Source organism: Acipenser ruthenus, chromosome 18 (genome assembly GCF_902713425.1).
Source record: "Acipenser ruthenus chromosome 18, fAciRut3.2 maternal haplotype, whole genome shotgun sequence".
NCBI lineage: Eukaryota > Metazoa > Chordata > Actinopteri > Acipenseriformes > Acipenseridae > Acipenser > Acipenser ruthenus.
The window spans coordinates 9,953,166-9,975,395 of NC_081206.1; the positions used below are offsets into that span (position 1 = coordinate 9,953,166).

The following is a 22,230-nucleotide window of genomic DNA, read 5'->3' on the forward strand; positions in this document are numbered from 1 at the left end:
TATTATTATTATCCTGTAATCGTGACAGCTGTTTGAAACGTTGAGTTCCTGAGATAAATTATCTTCTGATCTCATCATAACACATTTCACATTGTTTTCTCCACTGTCTTTAATGAGCCACCGTACACGACAGATAACCAGTTAAATTGGCTCAATGAATTTGTTTAAAATGATTACAATCCTATATGCTGTGTTCTCCGTAGCTTCAGGAGTGAGGCTACACATTGTGGGTCCCTTTTCTGACTTTATGAGGTTTCACTGTATTTATTTCTTGTGTTTTAATTCTTCCTGATACATGTTAGGATTGTGTATATTTAACTGCATACAACGTCGTTGAGAAATGGTAGCTTTGACAGTTTTGTGTTTGTCCTTGCAGTACACGTTATAAAAATCTCCCTGCTCTGGATCTTCACTGCAGCTGCAGCTGCAGCACCAGGCTAAGTGATTACTCATTTTATTAAGACATCAACAACAACCTCTTTGAATTCATTCAATGGATTTCATGTGGTTTACAGGTTTAACAAACCCTGAAAGCAAACACAAAGAATTATCTTTAAGAGTTTTATTATAAAAATAACATCTTTGGTTACAAAATAGAATCAAGATAAATCAATTTTACAGCTTAGCAACATTCATGCAAACTCATTCAAAGCTTTTCTGACCACTTGTAAGTGGAAACGTGGTATAAAGAGTGGTATGTGGGTCAGCAGTACAGAAACATCACAGCCACAGCAACCACGTAGTGACCTGGCAAAACTGTCAGACACATTGAAAACAAACACCACAGTTTATACAGTATGTGTTAATAAATATTAACCAATATGAACATTGTTATATTTAGCATTTCCACACTGTTCAATATTAACAATTTAAAACTGCATCCTGATCACTACTGAAAGCTATTCAAGTACAAATTCAAGTTTTTTCCCCCCATTAAAATTTGTGTTGTGAGAATATTTCACTTATTTATATAACCCTGTACATTTTTTTGTATTATACAATTCCACACATTTTATTAACATTCTATACAATCATACAGTATACCACATAAACCTAAAACCTAATCCTAAACCAACATGGAAACAGTTTTTACATTGAAACAATAGTTATTTTATTTCATGCCCAACAATCAGCTCTCCACTGTGCCCAGTCCCTGATCCCTGTCCTCTTAATCCACCTCCTCAATGGTGGGCCCCTGGGAGGCAGACCCTGAGCCTGCCCGTGCCTGGGACCCACAGCTTCCTCCTGGCATCCCTCCTGGCGCCCCTCCCTGGTACAGCTTGCTGATGATGGGGTTACACACTTTCTCCAGCTCTTTCAGCTGGTGCTCATACTCCTCCTTGTCTGCCATCTGATTTTTGTCCAGCCAGGAGATGGCCTGGTTGCACTTGTCAATGATCTGCTTCTTGTCATCCTCGCTGATCTTGGCTTTTATGTTCTCCTCCTCCACGCTGCTCTTCATGTTGAAGGCGAAGGACTCCAGGGAATTCTTGGCCGCTATCTTCTCCCTCTGGGCCTCGTCCTGGGCTCTGTACTTGTCTGCGTCCTGCACCATCCTCTCGATCTCCTCTTTGCTCAGCCGGCCCTTGTCGTTGGTGATGGTGATCTTGTTCTCTTTGCCGGTGCTCTTGTCCACCGCAGACACGTTCAGGATGCCGTTGGCATCGATGTCAAAGGTCACCTCAATCTGTGGCACTCCTCGGGGGGCGGGAGGGATGCCCGACAGCTCAAACTTGCCCAGAAGGTTGTTGTCCTTCGTCATGGCCCGCTCTCCCTCGTACACCTGGATGAGGACGCCCGGCTGGTTGTCCGAGTAGGTGGTGAAGGTCTGGGTTTGCTTGGTGGGGATGGTGGTGTTGCGCTTGATCAGGGCGGTCATAACTCCTCCTGCGGTCTCGATGCCCAAAGACAACGGGGCCACGTCTAGCAGGAGCAAGTCCTGCACGTTTTCAGAGGTGTCGCCCATCAGGATGGCTGCCTGCACAGCTGCACCGTAGGCCACCGCTTCATCAGGGTTGATGCTCTTGTTCAGCTCCCTGCCGTGGAAGAAGTCCTGGAGGAGTTTCTGGATCTTGGGGATGCGAGTAGAGCCTCCCACCAGAACTATGTCTTGGATCTTAGACTTGTCCATCTTGGCATCCCTTAGTGCCTTCTCCACAGGCTCCAGGGTCCCTCTGAAAAGGTCAGAGTTCATCTCCTCAAAGCGAGCCCTCGTGATGGAGGTGTAGAAGTCAATGCCTTCATACAGCGAGTCGATCTCAATGCTGGCCTGAGTGCTGGAGGACAGGGTTCTCTTGGCTCTCTCACACGCTGTCCTCAGCCTCCTCACCGCCCTCTTGTTCTGGCTGAGGTCCTTCTTGTATTTCCTCTTGAACTCTTCAATGAAGTGGTTGACCATGCGGTTGTCAAAGTCCTCCCCGCCCAGGTGGGTGTCCCCTGCCGTGGCCTTCACCTCAAAGATCCCGTCCTCGATGGTCAGGATGGACACGTCAAAGGTGCCACCACCCAGGTCAAAGATCAGGACGTTGCGCTCTCCTCTGCTGCCCTTGTCCAGCCCGTAGGCGATGGCAGCTGCTGTGGGCTCGTTGATAATTCTCAGCACGTTCAGTCCAGCGATCACGCCAGCATCCTTGGTAGCCTGGCGCTGGGAGTCGTTGAAGTAGGCGGGCACAGTGATGACGGCGTTGGACACTTTCTGGCCCAGGTAAGCCTCGGCAATCTCTTTCATCTTGATCAGGACCATGGAGGAGATCTCCTCTGGATTGAAGGTCTTGTTCTCCCCTTTGTATTCCACTTGCACTTTGGGTTTCCCTGCTTCACTCACCACCATGAACGGCCAGTGCTTCATATCAGACTGCACAACAGAGTCGTCGTATTTCCTTCCGATCAGTCGCTTGGCATCGAAAACAGTGTTGCTGGGGTTCATGGCCACCTGGTTCTTGGCAGCATCTCCAATGAGCCTCTCTGTGTCCGTGAAGGCCACGTAGCTGGGGGTGGTCCTGTTGCCCTGGTCATTGGCAATGATCTCCACTTTGCCATGCTGGAACACCCCCACGCAGGAGTAGGTGGTGCCCAGGTCAATGCCAATAGACACTCCCTTGGGTGCAGACATCTTTACAGGGGCTCTGTGTTGTAGGCTCTGCAGCAAACAAGTGGAACAGCAGGTTTAGTACACAATACAAGTTGTAGGATCTTATAATCCAATTAATGTACAATAACAAGCAGAGCATTTGAAAAACAAGTTTTTAAAAAATGCTTTTTTCATTTACAGTCTAGCTCTTTGTATTAAAATACAGTTTTAAAAAAAAAAATCCAGTAAAAAACTCAGTTGACATACAAATGTAGTTACTGTACAGGTTATGATTAAGTACAAAGATCCATTAATAATGAATGCATGTATTCACATGTTTTAGACTGGACCCCTAAGGGTTTGGCTCATATTTAATACTGGCAAAAGCAAAATATCAAAAACAGTACAAATCTATAAGAATATGTATGAGTACAATATGATATTACTGTACTAACCGCACTTCAATCAATTCTTTGTAATTTCATGACTGAAAGGGGAACACAGCATTTCAGTGATTCTAGAAAATTCGATTGCTTCCACTCACTGTACTTTACACCCGTGGTTAATTTAATAAAACCTTTTTATTAGTTTTTTTTTTTCTTTTCTAATATGTATTTAATCATTTTTAACAGACATTGCGTGATATCTGAGAATAAACATTAAGAAATGCATGTCACTACCGGTAGCTCAAAAAAAGCGGGTAAGCAATCTTCCCTGCCCGGGCTGTCAGTACAATAGTATGATATAAAACGAGAGCTTACTTAAAGTCTTACAGTGACTTACGGTTTACTTGTTCGGGTTTGTGTCAGTGTGTCGAGACAGGTTGATCCCCTATAGCTCTCTCTTTCGTCCGGCTCCTTGCTGCTCGTGTCTTCTGTCTCTCTAGCTGCTGGTGCGGGATTTTTATACAGCACAGCTGTTCTTCTGGAACGCTCGAGTACAATCTAAGCCAATCAGTGCGCTGCTTTCTATTTACCACAGAAACGGTTTCTAGTGAGGCTCTGACGACACAGAGCGAAGCTTGGAGAAGTTTCTGGATCGGTACCTGACGTCTTGCACATTGGAATGCGCGGCGCTTCCTGGTGCTGTGGCACTTTTTCTATTATTTTGTATTTATGTATTTATTTGAAAGGCACAACGTACAATCTGTAACTTTTATGATACATAATATGTATTGCACTCAGATTGAGATCTGAGCTCATTTTCACTGGCAGTCCCGGGACAAACACACAAACGGAACAAGAAAATAATACAAATACACATTTACAGAAGGGAATATGATCGAGCATCAGATAGATAACACAAGACACCAGCAACCTCACATCCCCGAAAACAACATCACTCCAAAAAACAATCTCATCACACACCAATCCGGGATCAAAAGAATCCGCTGCAATTCTGCAATTCTATAATGACAATACTATATATATATATATATATATATATATATATATATATATATATATATATATATATATATATATATATGTATGTATGTATGTATGTATGTATGTATGTATGTATGTATGTATGTATGTATAACCTTTTAACAATAATTAATCCCAGGTTTATATGTAAAATGATTATTATCTTTCGTGTAACCTAATTTAAATGTCAGGAAATGGAAATAATCCCCTTCTCCAACATTACTGGACATTACTACACAAAATGCACATCCATGTAAGATTTCCCATGTAATACCCCGTGTGACCTGGTTCACAGGAAATATCAGGGACTGTTCAAGAAACTTCTCGAACCTTCGCTCTGATCTCTTGTCGGAACCCCGCCAGAAGGCGCGTCTGTGGTGATAAATACAAAGCAGCGCACTGATTGGCTTAGACTTTGCTCGAGAGTTCCAGAAGAGGAGCTTCACTGAATAAAAAAGCCGGCAGCTGCACGAGAGTCAGTCAGAAGCAACTGTCAGAGAAGAGACGAGCAGCAACTAGACATAGGAGACAGAGCGAGAGAGTAGGGGATCGTCTCGACACACCGACACAAACCCGAACAAGCAAACTGTAAGTCAGTATAAACCTTTATTGAAGCTCGCGTTTCATAACATGCAACTGTGCCGCTTTTCTGAGCTACCGGTATCATTTCTTAATATTTATCCTCAAATAGCACTAAACATTTAAACGTATGTTTATCTATGTCCATTATAAAATACATGTTAGAAAATCTAGAAAAAAAATAATAATAAAGGTGTGATTGAAATAACCGTCGGCGCAGCAGAGAACGAATTAAACACGTCTTGTAGTAAATTGAATGGATACATTCGACTGTTCAAGAGTCACAGCATTTCTTCTGTCCTTTTTAATCATGAAATTATAAAGAATTGGTTAGTACAGTAATGTCATATTCTACTTTCTCCATACATGTCCTTATACGTTTACTGTTTGTGATATTTCGCTTTTGCCAACCCTTAGGGGTTCAGTCTAAAACATTTGAATACATGCATTCATTATTAATGGATCTTTGTACTTGAGAATAACCTGTACTGTAACTACATTTGTATGTTAACTGAGTTTTTTACTGGATTTTTTTTTAAACTGGATTTTAATACAAAGAACTAGACTGTAAATGAATAAAAAGCATTTTTTTTAAACTTGTTTTTCAAGTGCTCTGCTTGTTATTGTACATTAATCGGATTATAAGATCCTACAACTTGTATTGTGTACTAAACTTGCTGTTCCACTTGTTTGCTGCAGAGACTACAACACAGAGCCCCTGTAAAGATGTCTGCACCCAAGGGAGTGTCTATTGGCATTGACCTGGGCACCACCTACTCCTGCGTGGGGGTGTTCCAGCATGGCAAAGTGGAGATCATTGCCAATGACCAGGGCAACAGGACCACCCCCAGCTACGTGGCCTTCACGGACACAGAGAGGCTCATTGGAGATGCTGCCAAGAACCAGGTGGCCATGAACCCCAGCAACACTGTTTTCGATGCCAAGCGACTGATCGGAAGGAAATACGACGACTCTGTTGTGCAGTCTGATATGAAGCACTGGCCGTTCATGGTGGTGAGTGAAGCAGGGAAACCCAAAGTGCAAGTGGAATACAAAGGGGAGAACAAGACCTTCAATCCAGAGGAGATCTCCTCCATGGTCCTGATCAAGATGAAAGAGATTGCCGAGGCTTACCTGGGCCAGAAAGTGTCCAACGCCGTCATCACTGTGCCCGCCTACTTCAACGACTCCCAGCGCCAGGCTACCAAGGATGCTGGCGTGATCGCTGGACTGAACGTGCTGAGAATTATCAACGAGCCCACAGCAGCTGCCATCGCCTACGGGCTGGACAAGGGCAGCAGAGGAGAGCGCAACGTCCTGATCTTTGACCTGGGTGGTGGCACCTTTGACGTGTCCATCCTGACCATCGAGGACGGGATCTTTGAGGTGAAGGCCACGGCAGGGGACACCCACCTGGGCGGGGAGGACTTTGACAACCGCATGGTCAACCACTTCATTGAAGAGTTCAAGAGGAAATACAAGAAGGACCTCAGCCAGAACAAGAGGGCGGTGAGGAGGCTGAGGACAGCGTGTGAGAGAGCCAAGAGAACCCTGTCCTCCAGCACTCAGGCCAGCATTGAGATCGACTCGCTGTATGAAGGCATTGACTTCTACACCTCCATCACGAGGGCTCGCTTTGAGGAGATGAACTCTGACCTTTTCAGAGGGACCCTGGAGCCTGTGGCGAAGGCACTAAGGGATGCCAAGATGGACAAGTCTAAGATCCAAGACATAGTTCTGGTGGGAGGCTCCACTCGCATCCCCAAGATCCAGAAACTCCTCCAGGACTTCTTCCACGGCAGGGAGCTGAACAAGAGCATCAACCCTGATGAAGCGGTGGCCTACGGTGCAGCTGTGCAGGCAGCCATCCTGATGGGCGACACCTCTGAAAACGTGCAGGACTTGCTCCTGCTAGACGTGGCCCCGTTGTCTTTGGGCATCGAGACCGCAGGAGGAGTTATGACCGCCCTGATCAAGCGCAACACCACCATCCCCACCAAGCAAACCCAGACCTTCACCACCTACTCGGACAACCAGCCGGGCGTCCTCATCCAGGTGTACGAGGGAGAGCGGGCCATGACGAAGGACAACAACCTTCTGGGCAAGTTTGAGCTGTCGGGCATCCCTCCCGCCCCCCGAGGAGTGCCACAGATTGAGGTGACCTTTGACATCGATGCCAACGGCATCCTGAACGTGTCTGCGGTGGACAAGAGCACCGGCAAAGAGAACAAGATCACCATCACCAACGACAAGGGCCGGCTGAGCAAAGAGGAGATCGAGAGGATGGTGCAGGACGCAGACAAGTACAGAGCCCAGGACGAGGCCCAGAGGGAGAAGATAGCGGCCAAGAATTCCCTGGAGTCCTTCGCCTTCAACATGAAGAGCAGCGTGGAGGAGGAGAACATGAAAGCCAAGATCAACAAGGATGACAAGAAGCAGATCATTGACAAGTGCAACCAGGCCATCTCCTGGCTGGACAAAAATCAGATGGCAGACAAGGAGGAGTATGAGCACCAGCTAAAAGAGCTGGAGAAAGTGTGTAACCACATCATAAGCAAGCTGTACCAGGGAGGGGCGCCAGGAGGGATGCCAGGAGGAAGCTGTGGGTCCCAGGCACGGGCAAGCTCAGGGTCTGCCTCCCAGGGGCCCACCATTGAGGAGGTGGATTAAGAGGACAGGATCTGGCCATAAAAGAAGACCTTGAACTGAATGCTAATAAAATGGCAAACATTAAGCACTTTTGAATGTAAATATTCTTTCCTAAAGATTTATTGTGTCATACTATATGTTTAGACTTATAATGAATGTTATTTAAAAAAAAAAAAAAAAGAATTCTATAATACTGACGATTATATTTTATTTAAAACATGTTGAACATTTTTTTTTCTAAATAAAAAGCATTAAAGAGAATTGTTTTGAATGGTCTGTTAAATGAAATTATTTCACTTTTACTGAGAATCTATTTTCTGGAAACAGAAAGGAATGTAATAACAGCAAGTACAAGGGAGTAACTTTCTAAAGATATTTTAATGTAATAAATAGTTTTTTATTCCACATTCATTCAGTTTATATAGGTACATTTTCCTATGTGTCTTGCAATACAGTGCTGTGCACTAGATGGTGCTGGTGCTGCATTACTTACAAGGCAGGCATTCTAGAACTGAAGAGCAGCTCCTGGGCTCAGTCTCCTTAACACCTATTCAAAAAAAAATACACTTTGGTGCAACTGTAATAAATAATCACTTTGAATTATTGCAAGCCTCATAAGCATATGATAGAATAGTAAAGAAAATGCAATTTGAAAATAATGACTGGGGTTTGTGGTGTAGTCACCTTTTCAAAATCCAATTCCATACCCTACAGTACCACTGCATCTTTTCCATGATAACCTTGCAGATACAGGCAATTCTTATGAAAACAAACTCGATTACACAAATGTCCCGACTACCAATTTAGCAGTCGTTTATTGTAAATTAAGTCTTAAAATATGAATTCACTTGACACATTTCTTGTTTGCGATATTTATTTATACTTATATAAGTATACGTTTTAAAAAGTTAACTTGCAACTGTATAGTCAATCAAATGCACAGTGCATTTACATGTATAATACTTTTGATTGTGCTGCAATTGAAAATGGATTTCATTGTTACTGTAACTTGAGTTAAAACTGACAGTATGTGCTGGCTTAGTGGCTTCCACTCCTGATAATAAGAATTACTGATGAGACGATTTTTTTCCCGCTGGTCCGTTGAAATTCGTATGAGTGGACTGTATCGTACAAGTTGAAGTTTCATTTTTAATAGTACCTTCACACAATGTCCTGCGGGTGGCGCACTTGTCTTTGCAACCTGTCTCAGTGCGGGGAGCATGGTTTATAAGCTATAAGTGATAGTAAAACTAATTTATTAGAAAAAACTAAATAATATTAATGGCATGCTCTGATGCTGAAATGTTTCAATATTAAATATACAACTCACAATGTAAGACTACAATGCCTCACGATTTAAGTTTATGGTTGCCAGGTCTCAGCACCTTTAAGCTTGGGTATGACGCAGCCTACTTTTTTGTTGGAATGAAAACATACCCAGTGGGCGGTAGTTCTTGGAAATCGACAGCCAAATGAGACAATCAGCAGCGTCTGAATCCATTAGCCCCCGCCCCCGGGGAGGGACAGTACTGGCCGGGCACTGCATCGCGAGCTGCACGCTACGGATAGATTGTTCCCCCAACCTCTGATCCAGGATCACTTTTAACTCAATCCATAAGCCCCGCCCCTCGACATTTTCAAGCCCTGACTTCATGACAGTGAAGAACACAGAACCAAACTGACGTCACGAATATATGTTATGGCAGCACACAGGAATATCTCCTAGAAAGTGTCCTGGGCATCAGATGATTCTTAATAGTTAGGTATTGGGTTTGAGGGTAGGTTTTAGGGCAGGGGTTGCTTAAGGTTAGGTTTGGGTTAGGGACAGGGTGGCTTGATTTCGTAGAGATGACGAGCTCTGGAAGTGAAAGGTGACAGGAAATGGCAAATGCACTAGAATCATCTGATGCCCTCAGGACGCTCCGTTAGATATTGCACGTAGCCAAAAAAACGTAGAATAAATGGTGTCGATTTTGTTTGGAAAGAAAGAGGAGAAATCATGGCAGGTAAGAGAGGAGGATGAATGGGAGGTGGATTTATCGCTGGCTGAATGCAGGATTTCATCAGTGGTTTTGAAGAGAATATTTGGTTTAACATTTCCCATGGATATGATTTTAGAGAAGTACTTCACCCTGGCAGCAGCGAGCGCACGCCTGTAGCTACTGAGGTGATCGGTCCAGATCTCTGTGTGAACTGTTAGTCCAGATGACTTCCATTTGTGCTCAGACTTGCGGCAGGCAGACTTAAGCAGTCGAAGTTCGAGGGTATACCATGGACAGTTGCGATGTTTCTTCACTGTTCTGGTTGTAAGCGGGGCAAGTGTGTCTCTGATCTGAGTAAGGGTGGCGTTGTAGAGGGACAGCATCGACCGAAGACAGGAGATTACCAGTCAGAGGGGAAAAAGAGACACATTGGGAGAGTATTGTAGGATTTAGCAGATTTTTGGGACGGAAAGAAATAACAGTATCAGTAGTAGCTGAAGGTACGGGAAGATTAATATTGGCAGTGATTAAAAAATGGTCAGAGAGAGAGATATCCGTGACTGAGAGATTGGAGATATCAAGACCCCTGGTGATGAGCAGATCCAGGGTGTGTCCACAGGTGTGAGATGGTTGCTAGATAGGCTTCAACAGCATGGTCTTATACCGAACAAACAAGCACTGCTAGATAGGCTTCAACAGCACGGTCTTACACCAAACAGACAAGCACTGCTAGATAGGCTTCAACAGCACGGTCTTACACCAAACAGTTGTACAGCTCTGACAAGCAATTTCACAAGGTTGACAGAAGGTAGGGCCAGACGTAGGGATTTCTGATTTTCTTTTCTTTTTTATTTCAACCTTGGTTGGACTGGAGACTACTTGTGGATATTGCGTGAAGTATCATACCATCTTATTTTAATTTAAAAGAATATAATGCTAGGAAGAAAAAATAGGAACATTGACTTTTTCTTTCAGTTTTTATAATTACTATGTTTTTCCATATAGACATTGACTGAGTAACCTTTTTATATGTTCTTTGGGCTAAAAATGGGAGCTTGTATTTCAGTTGCAGTAAATGTTACTTTAACATACATGCATACATATATTTAAATAATTCCATGACATTTGTCACATCTCCATCACTTAGTTGTAACAGCATGTACTGTAGTAAAAAAAAAAAAAAAAAAAAAAGTACTATGCCAACAAATGTGTTGTAGTTGTATGTATTTGCTTACATTCTAACTATGAATACACATCAAAGTGTATAAAATCCTGATGAGACATTTAGGGAGTTCTGGATTACTTTGTCTTTCAGTGTAGTTTCTGTTAAACAACAATTAGACTTTAAGGATGCAACAAGTTCCACGTAAATACCCTCAAAATAATGGTGGTTAGATAATATAATTTATGATGTCTGTTTCATTTGTAAACCATTTTTAAATGTGTACCTTTCTAATACTGTATTGCTAGGAGATGGTTCAGCCCTTTGTGAAGACCTGAGTGTCTTTGCTTCTCGTTTCAGACATTACGAAGACATCGCCATGGGGCTTAGAAATAGTGATGAACCAGCGCAGCAACTGGCAAAAATTGTTGGTACAAGGTTGGCTTTATTTGTCCATTTTTGTACAAAGCATTATCTTATGGTAACCCATGATAATATAAATATGGTATTAATCCAGTAGTTGTTCTCCATGCAAGTGTTCCACAGTAACTACTCAGCAGTCACTACTTCAGCTATTAGCTTTGGTTTAATTTCTTAAGTATTTTAGAGTTTCTGTTTTTTCAGGGATTAAATATTAAAATTGAACTGCAAATTGCTTTAAACTAATGGGCTGAAATTTGAATGGGTGTCTGTCACAGGCTGGCTTGTAGCGGCGATGTCAGACCCGGAAGAAACGCACATCACTCCGAGGTGAAATGGTGAAGGCGCTTGCTTGGGCAGGGTCAATGCAAATAAAAGGTTTAAACAGAAAACAAAACACTGAACAAAACAAACGGCGCAGTGGCCAAAACAAATAGACAGACAAACAAACAGTGAACGAACGATAGCAATTGTTATTTTTAATTACTTATTATTTTTCTCTCCTTCTCTCTTTCTCTCGTGTTCTCCACTCTCGAACACACAACCCTGAGTGAGTGAATTGTGCAACTATTTATACAGTTGTGCTGGGATCAATTACTAATTAATCATTCACTTGAGCCCCAGCACGTGAACTAATTTGTGCATTCCCCGTGCTCACATATTATTACATACTTTATCTGCACGTGGAGTGATTGTGCAATCCCTGTGCCTAAATACAACTATATATTTTAAATTACCCGTGCTACACAGACCACTTATATCCAGTGCACCACTATATCCACTTATAACTGACAACATAAAACACAAAATACACACAGGGGCGGGGCACAGCATTAACATAACTTCAAACCATTTTAAGTATCTTAAGTATTGAGCGGGAACTAATAAAAACTAGATTAGATCAAAAAATGTTTTGACTTTCAATTTCATCTGGTGCCTTATACAGTGGCTCAGGTAAGTAATTGTTTAACAGGTTATACATACAGTAGCTCCAATAAGTATTTGTAAAGTACATGTACAAATACACTTGAGAGCCACTGCATGCTGATCAGGGGAAATTATACATGTGATTTTATGCACTTTGTACCTGTTACTCATCAAGTGATTGTTAATTTACAAAAAACAATTCTGAAGCTAAATGCAAGTATATATTGTATCTCCAGAAGTCATTTGAAGGAAACACAAAAAGCCTTTCAAAGACCTTCATAGTACTTCAACGCAGCAACTCCTGGTATTGGAATGAAGGTGGTAGACACAGTTTTTGATATGATAAAGGATAACTATAATATGATAATGAAAACTATTTGATTGTATGAAAAGTACACATTTGTGTCTGCTTGTACATGGGGCAACCCAGTTGTTCATTAAATGCCATTTAGATTTCTGTAGAGAATGGCTTTTTTTATTTTGATTTAACTTGATGTCAGGCAACATCCACATGTTTTGGTTTATTGGCAGCAGCCAAATGTGTTATTGAAGTGCTGTACTGTACATAGGTATGTCACAGTTTACTTCAATGTTGCTCAAGTCTTGATAAAACTAGTTCATAGTAGAATGCTTACCCATTATTCAGTTCTCTCCTGTAAAGTTTGCAATCTGATACCAATAGCTGTAGTAATTAACAGTACTGGTGGAGGATTGTTCTTTCAAAGGTCTAGTTTTTAAGTATGAATATACAGCCTGTGTAGTTCTGGGGCTGGTTTCACAAAGCCTTTATATAGAAGGCTTCAAGTTAAAAGAACAATAATAATCTTTGGTAAGTCATCTATTTTAAACATATTTCAGGACAGTATTTTGTGTTAAATCAAGACTAAGCAAGACCTAGGGTCCTGTTCTGATTTGGTTTATGCACTACTTACACGCTGGACTTACCACTGTGTAAACCATAATCGGACCCTAAATGCTTTAAATAGAATTAGACTGGTGCTTAGAAATGGGTTTAAACGTGCCAGTTTGCTATGCTCATGGAAGGTACTGTGCTACCACTGCCCTGTATGTTTGTTCAACAGAAATATGGAATTATATTCAGAATGCCTTGATTGTCATCCATTGTGTTCATTTGATCTGCTTGATCTAAACTGACTCCAAACTTCTATTGGAGCTGTTTTAAAAATGAATTCAGTAAGTGACAAAAAAAAAAAACAACAAAAAAAGTATTGTTTTACTTTAAAACATTGTATGTACAGTATTTCAGGAAGTTATTAATTTGCATTACAAACAAATGAAATAGAAATGCTATCAGTCAAACATGCATTTTATTACATAGAACGAAGAAGGATCGGATCATTGTATATCAAATAAACAGCATAGTTAATTTAAAATCTTAAATACATTGACACTTAAGCTTTTTTAAAACAAATAATCCAACTAAAGATTACATAACCAATAGGGGTATGAAGTTTTTAATGCAATTTATACAAATACATTATTTAGTCATTTAGCTGACACTTTTAACCAAAGCGACTTTACAGAGACTATTTATTTAACCAGGAGATTTACCCATTGAGACTGAGGTTTCATTACAAGGGGATCCTGGGGAAGAGGGTGGGGGCAGAAACAGACTTCAACCCTAATTAAGGCAGGGAGACTTTAGGTACTGTTGGCCAGATTTTATAACCTGCATTTTATAGTTAGCAATGACACCAGGATTAACACCCCTGCTCCTGCAAAAAGTGCCATGGGATCTTTAATGTCCAAAATGTGGACAGAACCTCAGTTTAACGTCTCAAACATATTGTTTATAAATGTAATCAACAGAATATTCATTTAAATATTTTCTCATAATGGGACACTGCTGTAGATGGACCTAATATGGCCTGTCGTAATTATCTTTATTTGAACCAGTTTACCATATGTGGTTGCATGCACTTTTTTGGCCATACACTGGTTTGTGATTTTGACAATAAAGGTGCTGCATGAATAGATGCTTTGTATGAAGGCTGAAATAGCTCACATCTCAATCCTTGTCAAACACATAAAGGCGGGTAGTGGGCTCTGTCTGAGTAATGTGAACCCCAAGAATAATTAAAAAAGCATGTAAACTCAAGCCCTACACAACGATGTTATCCAAATACTTGTGAATTCTCCCTTTCTTTTTCCTAGATTTGCATTTAACTTTGAAATTGTGGTCAAGGTTCTTTGATTTTAATACCGTTGCAATGATTTTGGCACGATGATAATTGTGGTATTTCATTACGTTTGGCCTTTAGAAATTTTTTTTCTATACTGATGCAAAACACGAATGTTTCGTTTGTGAGATTTAAACTCAAGATTACTGAAAGCAACATGGTTAGCTTTCTCCAAGATATTTCTCTTGAGGTGTGTCTTTGAAATCAGGACTCTTGCACCATAAATCCAGTTTCTCCAGGAGTTGTTCCGAAGCAGTGGTGCAGTTAGGTTCAGGGGGATCAGCTGTGGGGACATTTGGCATTTCTAAATAGAGACTGTCTTCTGCATTGAGCTTGTTAAATACACACATCCAGTGTGCTCTTCAGTTCTAGAATGCCTGCCTTGTAGATAATGCAGCACCAGCACCATCTAGTGCACAGCACTGTATTGTAAGATAAAATGTACCTATATAAACTGAATGAATGTGGAATAAAAACTATTTTACATTAAAATATTTTTAGAAAGTACTTGCTGTTATTGCATTACTTTGTTTCCAGAAAATAGATTCTCAGTAAAAGTGAAATAATTTTACTTAACAGACCATTCAAAATATTTCTCTAATGCTTTTTATTTAGAAAAAAATAAAAAAAATAAAAATAAATAAATAAAAAGGCTTCCTTTGGCAGTATTATAGAATTATTTTTTTTTAAATAGCATTCATTATAAGTCTAAACATATAGTATGACACAATACACCTTTAGGAAACAGTATTTACATTCAACAGTTAAACAGTGCTTAATGTTTGCCATTTTATTTGCATTCAGTTCAAGGCCTTTATTTATGGCCAGATCCTGTCCTCTTAATCCACCTCCTCAATGGTGGGCCCCTGGGAGGCAGACCCTGAGCCTGCCTGTGCCTGGGACCCACAGCTTCCTCCTGGCATCCCTCCTGGCGCCCCTCCCTGGTACAGCTTGCTGATGATGGGGTTACACACTTTCTCCAGCTCTTTCAGCTGGTGCTCATACTCCTCTTTTTCTGCCATCTGATTTTTGTCCAGCCAGGAGATGGCCTGGTTGCACTTGTCAATGATCTGCTTCTTGTCATCCTCGCTGATCTTGGCTTTCATGTTCTCCTCCTCCACGCTGCTCTTCATGTTGAAGGCGAAGGACTCCAGGGAATTCTTGGCCGCTATCTTCTCCCTCTGGGCCTCGTCCTGGGCTCTGTACTTGTTTGCGTCCTGCACCATCCTCTCGATCTCCTCTTTGCTCAGCCGGCCCTTGTCGTTGGTGATGGTGATCTTGTTCTCTTTGCCGGTGCTCTTGTCCACCGCAGACACGTTCAGGATCCCGTTGGCGTCGATGTCAAAGGTCACCTCAATCTGTGGCACTCCTCGCGGGGCGGGGGGGATGCCCGACAGCTCAAACTTGCCCAGAAGGTTGTTGTCCTTCGTCATGGCCCGCTCTCCCTCGTACACCTGGATGAGGACGCCCGGCTGGTTGTCCGAGTAGGTGGTGAAGGTCTGGGTTTGCTTGGTGGGGATGGTGGTGTTGCGCTTGATCAGGGCGGTCATAACTCCTCCTGCGGTCTCGATGCCCAAAGACAACGGGGCCACGTCTAGCAGCAGCAAGTCCTGCACGTTTTCAGAGGTGTCGCCCATCAGGATGGCTGCCTGCACAGCTGCACCGTAGGCCACCGCTTCATCAGGGTTGATGCTCTTGTTCAGCTCCCTGCCGTGGAAGAAGTCCTGGAGGAGTTTCTGGATCTTGGGGATGCGAGTGGAGCCTCCCACCAGAACTATGTCTTGGATCTTAGACTTGTCCATCTTGGCATCCCTTAGTGCCTTCTCCACAGGCTCCAGGGTCCCTCTGAAAAGGTCAGAGTTCATCTCCTCAAAGCGAGCCCTCGTGATGGAGGTGTAGAAGTCAATGCCTTCATACAGCGAGTCGATCTCAATGCTGGCCTGAGTGCTGGAGGACAGGGTTCTCTTGGCTCTCTCACACGCTGTCCTCAGCCTCCTCACCGCCCTCTTGTTCTGGCTGAGGTCCTTCTTGTATTTCCTCTTGAACTCTTCAATGAAGTGGTTGACCATGCGGTTGTCAAAGTCCTCCCCGCCCAGGTGGGTGTCCCCTGCCGTGGCCTTCACCTCAAAGATCCCGTCCTCGATGGTCAGGATGGACACGTCAAAGGTGCCGCCACCCAGGTCAAAGATCAGGACGTTGCGCTCTCCTCTGCTGCCCTTGTCCAGCCCGTAGGCGATGGCAGCTGCTGTGGGCTCGTTGATAATTCTCAGCACGTTCAGTCCAGCGATCACGCCAGCATCCTTGGTAGCCTGGCGCTGGGAGTCGTTGAAGTAGGCGGGCACAGTGATGACGGCGTTGGACACTTTCTGGCCCAGGTAAGCCTCGGCAATCTCTTTCATCTTGATCAGGACCATGGAGGAGATCTCCTCTGGATTGAAGGTCTTGTTCTCCCCTTTGTATTCCACTTGCACTTTGGGTTTCCCTGCTTCACTCACCACCATGAATGGCCAGTGCTTCATATCAGACTGCACAACAGAGTCGTCGTATTTCCTTCCGATCAGTCGCTTGGCATCGAAAACAGTGTTGCTGGGGTTCATGGCCACCTGGTTCTTGGCAGCATCTCCAATGAGCCTCTCTGTGTCTGTGAAGGCCACGTAGCTGGGGGTGGTCCTGTTGCCCTGGTCATTGGCAATGATCTCCACTTTGCCATGCTGGAACACCCCCACGCAGGAGTAGGTGGTGCCCAGGTCAATGCCAATAGACACTCCCTTGGGTGCAGACATCTTTACAGGGGCTCTGTGTTGTAGGCTCTGCAGCAAACAAGTGGAACAGCAGGTTTAGTACACAATACAAGTTGTAGGATCTTATAATCTGATTAATGTACAATAACGAGCAGAGCATTTGAAAAACAAGTTTTAAAAAAATGCTTTTTTCATTTACAGTCTAGTTCTTTGTATTAAAATCCAGTTTAAAAAAAAAAAATCCAGTAAAAAACTCAGTTGACATACAAATGTAGTTACTGTACAGGTTATGATTAAGTACAAAGATCCATTAATAATGAATGCATGTATTCACATGTTTTAGACTGGACCCCTAAGGGTTTGGCTCATATTTAATACTGGCAAAAGCAAAATATCAAAAACAGTACAAATCTATAAGAATATGTATGAGTACAATATGATATTACTGTACTAACCGCACTTCAATCAATTCTTTGTAATTTCATGACTGAAAGGGGAACACAGCATTTCAGTGATTCTAGAAAATTCGATTGCTTCCACTCACTGTACTTTACACCCGTGGTTAATTTAATACAACCCTTTTATTAGTTTTTTTTTTCCTTTTCTAATATGTATTTAATCATTTTTAACAGACATTGCGTGATATCTGAGAATAAACATTAAGAAATGCATGTCACTACCGGTAGCTCAAAAAAAGCGGGTAAGCAATCTTCCCTGCCCGGGCTGTCAGTACAATAGTATGATATAAAACGAGAGCTTACTTAAAGTCTTACAGTGACTTACGGTTTACTTGTTCGGGTTTGTGTCAGTGTGTCGAGACAGGTTGATCCCCTATAGCTCTCTCTTTCGTCCGGCTCCTTGCTGCTCGTGTCTTCTGTCTCTCTAGCTGCTGGTGCGGGATTTTTATACAGCACAGCTGTTCTTCTGGAACGCTCGAGTACAATCTAAGCCAATCAGTGCGCTGCTTTCTATTTACCACAGAAACGGTTTCTAGTGAGGCTCTGACGACACAGAGCGAAGCTTGGAGAAGTTTCTGGATCGGTACCTGACGTCTTGCACATTGGAATGCGCGGCGCTTCCTGGTACTGTGGCACTTTTTCTATTATTTTTTTATTATTTATGTATTTATTTGAAAGGCACAACGTACAATCTGTAACTTTTATGATACATAATATGTATTGCACTCATATTGACATATGAGCTCATTTTCACTGGCAGTCCCGGGACAAACACACAAACGGAACAAGAAAATAATACAAATACACATTTACAGAAGGGAATATGATCGAGCATCAGATAGATAACACAAGACACCAGCAACCTCACATCCCTGAAAACAACATCACTCCAAAAAACAATCTCATCACACACCAATCCGGGATCAAAAGAATCCGCTGCAATTCTGCAATTCTATAATGACAATACTATATATATATATATATATATATATATATATATATATATATATATATATATATATATATAACCTTTTAACAATAATTAATCCCAGGCTTATATGTAAAATGATTATTATCTTTCGTGTAACCTAATTTAAATGTCAGGAAATGGAAATAATCCCCTTCTCCAACATTACTGGACATTACTACACAAAATGCACATCCATGTAAGATTTCCCATGTAATACCCCGTGTGACCTGGTTCACAGGAAATATCAGGGACTGTTCAAGAAACTTCTCGAACCTTCGCTCTGATCTCTTGTCGGAACCCCGCCAGAAGGCGCGTCTGTGGTGATAAATACAAAGCAGCGCACTGATTGGCTTAGACTTTGCTCGAGAGTTCCAGAAGAGGAGCTGCACTGAATAAAAAAGCCGGCAGCTGCACGAGAGTCAGTCAGAAGCAACTGTCAGAGAAGAGACGAGCAGCAACAAGACATAGGAGACAGAGCGAGAGAGTAGGGGATCGTCTCGACACACCGACACAAACCCGAACAAGCAAACTGTAAGTCAGTATAAACCTTTATTGAAGCTCGCGTTTCATAACACGCGACTGTGCCGCTTTTCTGAGCTACCGGTATCATTTCTTAATATTTATTCTCAAATAGCACTAAACATTTAAACGTATGTTTATCTATGTCCATTATAAAATACATGTTAGAAAATCTAGAAGAAAAATAATAAGGTGTGATTGAAATAACCGTCGGCGCAGCAGAGAACGAATTAAAGTCTTGTAGTAAATTGAATGGATACATTCGACTGTTCAAGAGTCACAGCATTTCTTCTGTCCTTTTTAATCATGAAATTATAAATAATTGGTTAGTACAGTAATGTCATATTCTACTTTCTCCATACATGTCCTTATACGTTTATTGTTTGTGATATTTCGCTTTTGCCAACCCTTAGGGGTTCAGTCTAAAACATTTGAATACATGCATTCATTATTAATGGATCTTTGTACTTGAGAATAACCTGTACTGTAACTACATTTGTATGTTAACTGAGTTTTTTACTGGATTTTTTTTTAAACTGTATTTTAATACAAAGAACTAGACTGTAAATGAATAAAAAGCATTTTTTTAAACTTGTTTTTCAAGTGCTCTGCTTGTTATTGTACATTAATCGGATTATAAGATCCTACAACTTGTATTGTGTACTAAACTTGCTGTTCCACTTGTTTGCTGCAGAGACTACAACACAGAGCCCCTGTAAAGATGTCTGCACCCAAGGGAGTGTCTATTGGCATTGACCTGGGCACCACCTACTCCTGCGTGGGGGTGTTCCAGCATGGCAAAGTGGAGATCATTGCCAATGACCAGGGCAACAGGACCACCCCCAGCTACGTGGCCTTCACGGACACAGAGAGGCTCATTGGAGATGCTGCCAAGAACCAGGTGGCCATGAACCCCAGCAACACTGTTTTCGATGCCAAGCGACTGATCGGAAGGAAATACGACGACTCTGTTGTGCAGTCTGATATGAAGCACTGGCCGTTCATGGTGGTGAGTGAAGCAGGGAAACCCAAAGCGCAAGTGGAATACAAAGGGGAGAACAAGACCTTCAATCCAGAGGAGATCTCCTCCATGGTCCTGATCAAGATGAAAGAGATTGCCGAGGCTTACCTGGGCCAGAAAGTGTCCAACGCCGTCATCACTGTGCCCGCCTACTTCAACGACTCACAGCGCCAGGCTACCAAGGATGCTGGCGTGATCGCTGGACTGAACGTGCTGAGAATTATCAACGAGCCCACAGCAGCTGCCATCGCCTACGGGCTGGACAAGGGCAGCAGAGGAGAGCGCAACGTCCTGATCTTTGACCTGGGTGGTGGCACCTTTGACGTGTCCATCCTGACCATCGAGGACGGGATCTTTGAGGTGAAGGCCACGGCAGGGGACACCCACCTGGGCGGGGAGGACTTTGACAACCGCATGGTCAACCACTTCATTGAAGAGTTCAAGAGGAAATACAAGAAGGACCTCAGCCAGAACAAGAGGGCGGTGAGGAGGCTGAGGACAGCGTGTGAGAGAGCCAAGAGAACCCTGTCCTCCAGCACTCAGGCCAGCATTGAGATCGACTCTCTGTATGAAGGCATTGACTTCTACACCTCCATCACGAGGGCTCGCTTTGAGGAGATGAACTCTGACCTTTTCAGAGGGACCCTGGAGCCTGTGGAGAAGGCACTAAGGGATGCCAAGATGGACAAGTCTAAGATCCAAGACATAGTTCTGGTGGGAGGCTCCACTCGCATCCCCAAGATCCAGAAACTCCTCCAGGACTTCTTCCACGGCAGGGAGCTGAACAAGAGCATCAACCCTGATGAAGCGGTGGCCTACGGTGCAGCTGTGCAGGCAGCCATCCTGATGGGCGACACCTCTGAAAACGTGCAGGACTTGCTGCTGCTAGATGTGGCCCCGTTGTCTTTGGGCATCGAGACCGCAGGAGGAGTTATGACCGCCCTGATCAAGCGCAACACCACCATCCCCACCAAGCAAACCCAGACCTTCACCACCTACTCGGACAACCAGCCGGGCGTCCTCATCCAGGTGTACGAGGGAGAGCGGGCCATGACGAAGGACAACAACCTTCTGGGCAAGTTTGAGCTGTCGGGCATCCCCCCCGCCCCGCGAGGAGTGCCACAGATTGAGGTGACCTTTGACATCGACGCCAACGGGATCCTGAACGTGTCTGCGGTGGACAAGAGCACCGGCAAAGAGAACAAGATCACCATCACCAACGACAAGGGCCGGCTGAGCAAAGAGGAGATCGAGAGGATGGTGCAGGACGCAGACAAGTACAGAGCCCAGGACGAGGCCCAGAGGGAGAAGATAGCGGCCAAGAATTCCCTGGAGTCCTTCGCCTTCAACATGAAGAGCAGCGTGGAGGAGGAGAACATGAAAGCCAAGATCAGCGAGGATGACAAGAAGCAGATCATTGACAAGTGCAACCAGGCCATCTCCTGGCTGGACAAAAATCAGATGGCAGAAAAGGAGGAGTATGATCACCAGCTGAAAGAGCTGGAGAAAGTGTGTAACCCCATCATCAGCAAGCTGTACCAGGGAGGGGCGCCAGGAGGGATGCCAGGAGGAAGCTGTGGGTCCCAGGCACGGGCAGGCTCAGGGTCTGCCTCCCAGGGGCCCACCATTGAGGAGGTGGATTAAGAGGACAGGATCTGGCCATAAAAGAAGACCTTGAACTGAATGCTAATAAAATGGCAAACATTAAGCACTGTTGAATGTAAATATTCTTTCCTAAAGATTTATTGTGTCATACTATATGTTTAGACTTATAATGAATGTTATTTAAAAAAAAAAAAAAGAATTCTATAATACTGACGATTATATTTTATTTAAAACATGTTGAACATTTTTTTTTCAAAATAAAAAGTATTAAGAGAATTGTTTTGAATGGTCTGTTAAATGAAATTATTTCACTTTTACTGAGAATCTATTTTCTGGAAACAGAAAGGAATGTAATAACAGCAAGTACAAGGGAGTAACTTTCTAAAGATATTTTAATGTAATAAATCGTTTTTTATTCCACATTCATTCAGTTTATATAGGTACATTTTCCTATGTATCTTGCAATACAGTGCTGTGCACTAGATGGTGCTGGCGCTGC

At 43.0% G+C, this 22,230-nt stretch overlaps 4 protein-coding genes across 4 annotated transcripts; 2 read left to right on the plus strand and 2 right to left on the minus strand.

Annotated features, from left to right (window-relative positions):
• Nucleotides 1-547: 547 nt before the first annotated feature.
• LOC131698617 (heat shock 70 kDa protein-like) lies at nt 548-3,983 on the minus strand. The gene is made up of 2 exons (XM_058991192.1): nt 3,854-3,983; nt 548-3,139 (listed from the first exon to the last, which is right to left on the minus strand). Exon 2 carries the CDS (start codon nt 3,110-3,112, stop codon nt 1,169-1,171), a length of 1,944 nt encoding a protein of 647 aa, XP_058847175.1. The 5' UTR covers nt 3,113-3,139; nt 3,854-3,983; the 3' UTR covers nt 548-1,168.
• Nucleotides 3,984-4,954: 971 nt separating this feature from the next.
• LOC117430501 (heat shock 70 kDa protein) lies at nt 4,955-7,986 on the plus strand. The gene is made up of 2 exons (XM_034050575.3): nt 4,955-5,085; nt 5,776-7,986. Exon 2 carries the CDS (start codon nt 5,803-5,805, stop codon nt 7,744-7,746), a length of 1,944 nt encoding a protein of 647 aa, XP_033906466.3. The 5' UTR covers nt 4,955-5,085; nt 5,776-5,802; the 3' UTR covers nt 7,747-7,986.
• A 7,014-nt stretch (nt 7,987-15,000) lies between these two features.
• Nucleotides 15,001-18,072, minus strand: LOC117419854 (heat shock 70 kDa protein-like). Its single transcript, XM_034033153.3, has 2 exons — nt 17,942-18,072; nt 15,001-17,227 (listed from the first exon to the last, which is right to left on the minus strand). The coding sequence occupies exon 2, from the start codon at nt 17,198-17,200 to the stop codon at nt 15,257-15,259; it is 1,944 nt and encodes a 647-aa protein (XP_033889044.1). The 5' UTR covers nt 17,201-17,227; nt 17,942-18,072; the 3' UTR covers nt 15,001-15,256.
• Nucleotides 18,073-18,984: 912 nt separating this feature from the next.
• LOC117420428 (heat shock 70 kDa protein-like) lies at nt 18,985-22,007 on the plus strand. The gene is made up of 2 exons (XM_058991196.1): nt 18,985-19,117; nt 19,800-22,007. Exon 2 carries the CDS (start codon nt 19,827-19,829, stop codon nt 21,768-21,770), a length of 1,944 nt encoding a protein of 647 aa, XP_058847179.1. The 5' UTR covers nt 18,985-19,117; nt 19,800-19,826; the 3' UTR covers nt 21,771-22,007.
• Nucleotides 22,008-22,230: the final 223 nt, after the last annotated feature.

Coding starts and splice junctions, on each gene's coding strand:
- LOC131698617 (XM_058991192.1), bottom strand. CDS start 3,112: ATGTCTGCACCCAAGGGAGTGTCTATTGGCATTGACCTGGGCACCACC.
- LOC117419854 (XM_034033153.3), bottom strand. CDS start 17,200: ATGTCTGCACCCAAGGGAGTGTCTATTGGCATTGACCTGGGCACCACC.
- LOC117420428 (XM_058991196.1), top strand. CDS start 19,827: ATGTCTGCACCCAAGGGAGTGTCTATTGGCATTGACCTGGGCACCACC.
- LOC117430501 (XM_034050575.3), top strand. CDS start 5,803: ATGTCTGCACCCAAGGGAGTGTCTATTGGCATTGACCTGGGCACCACC.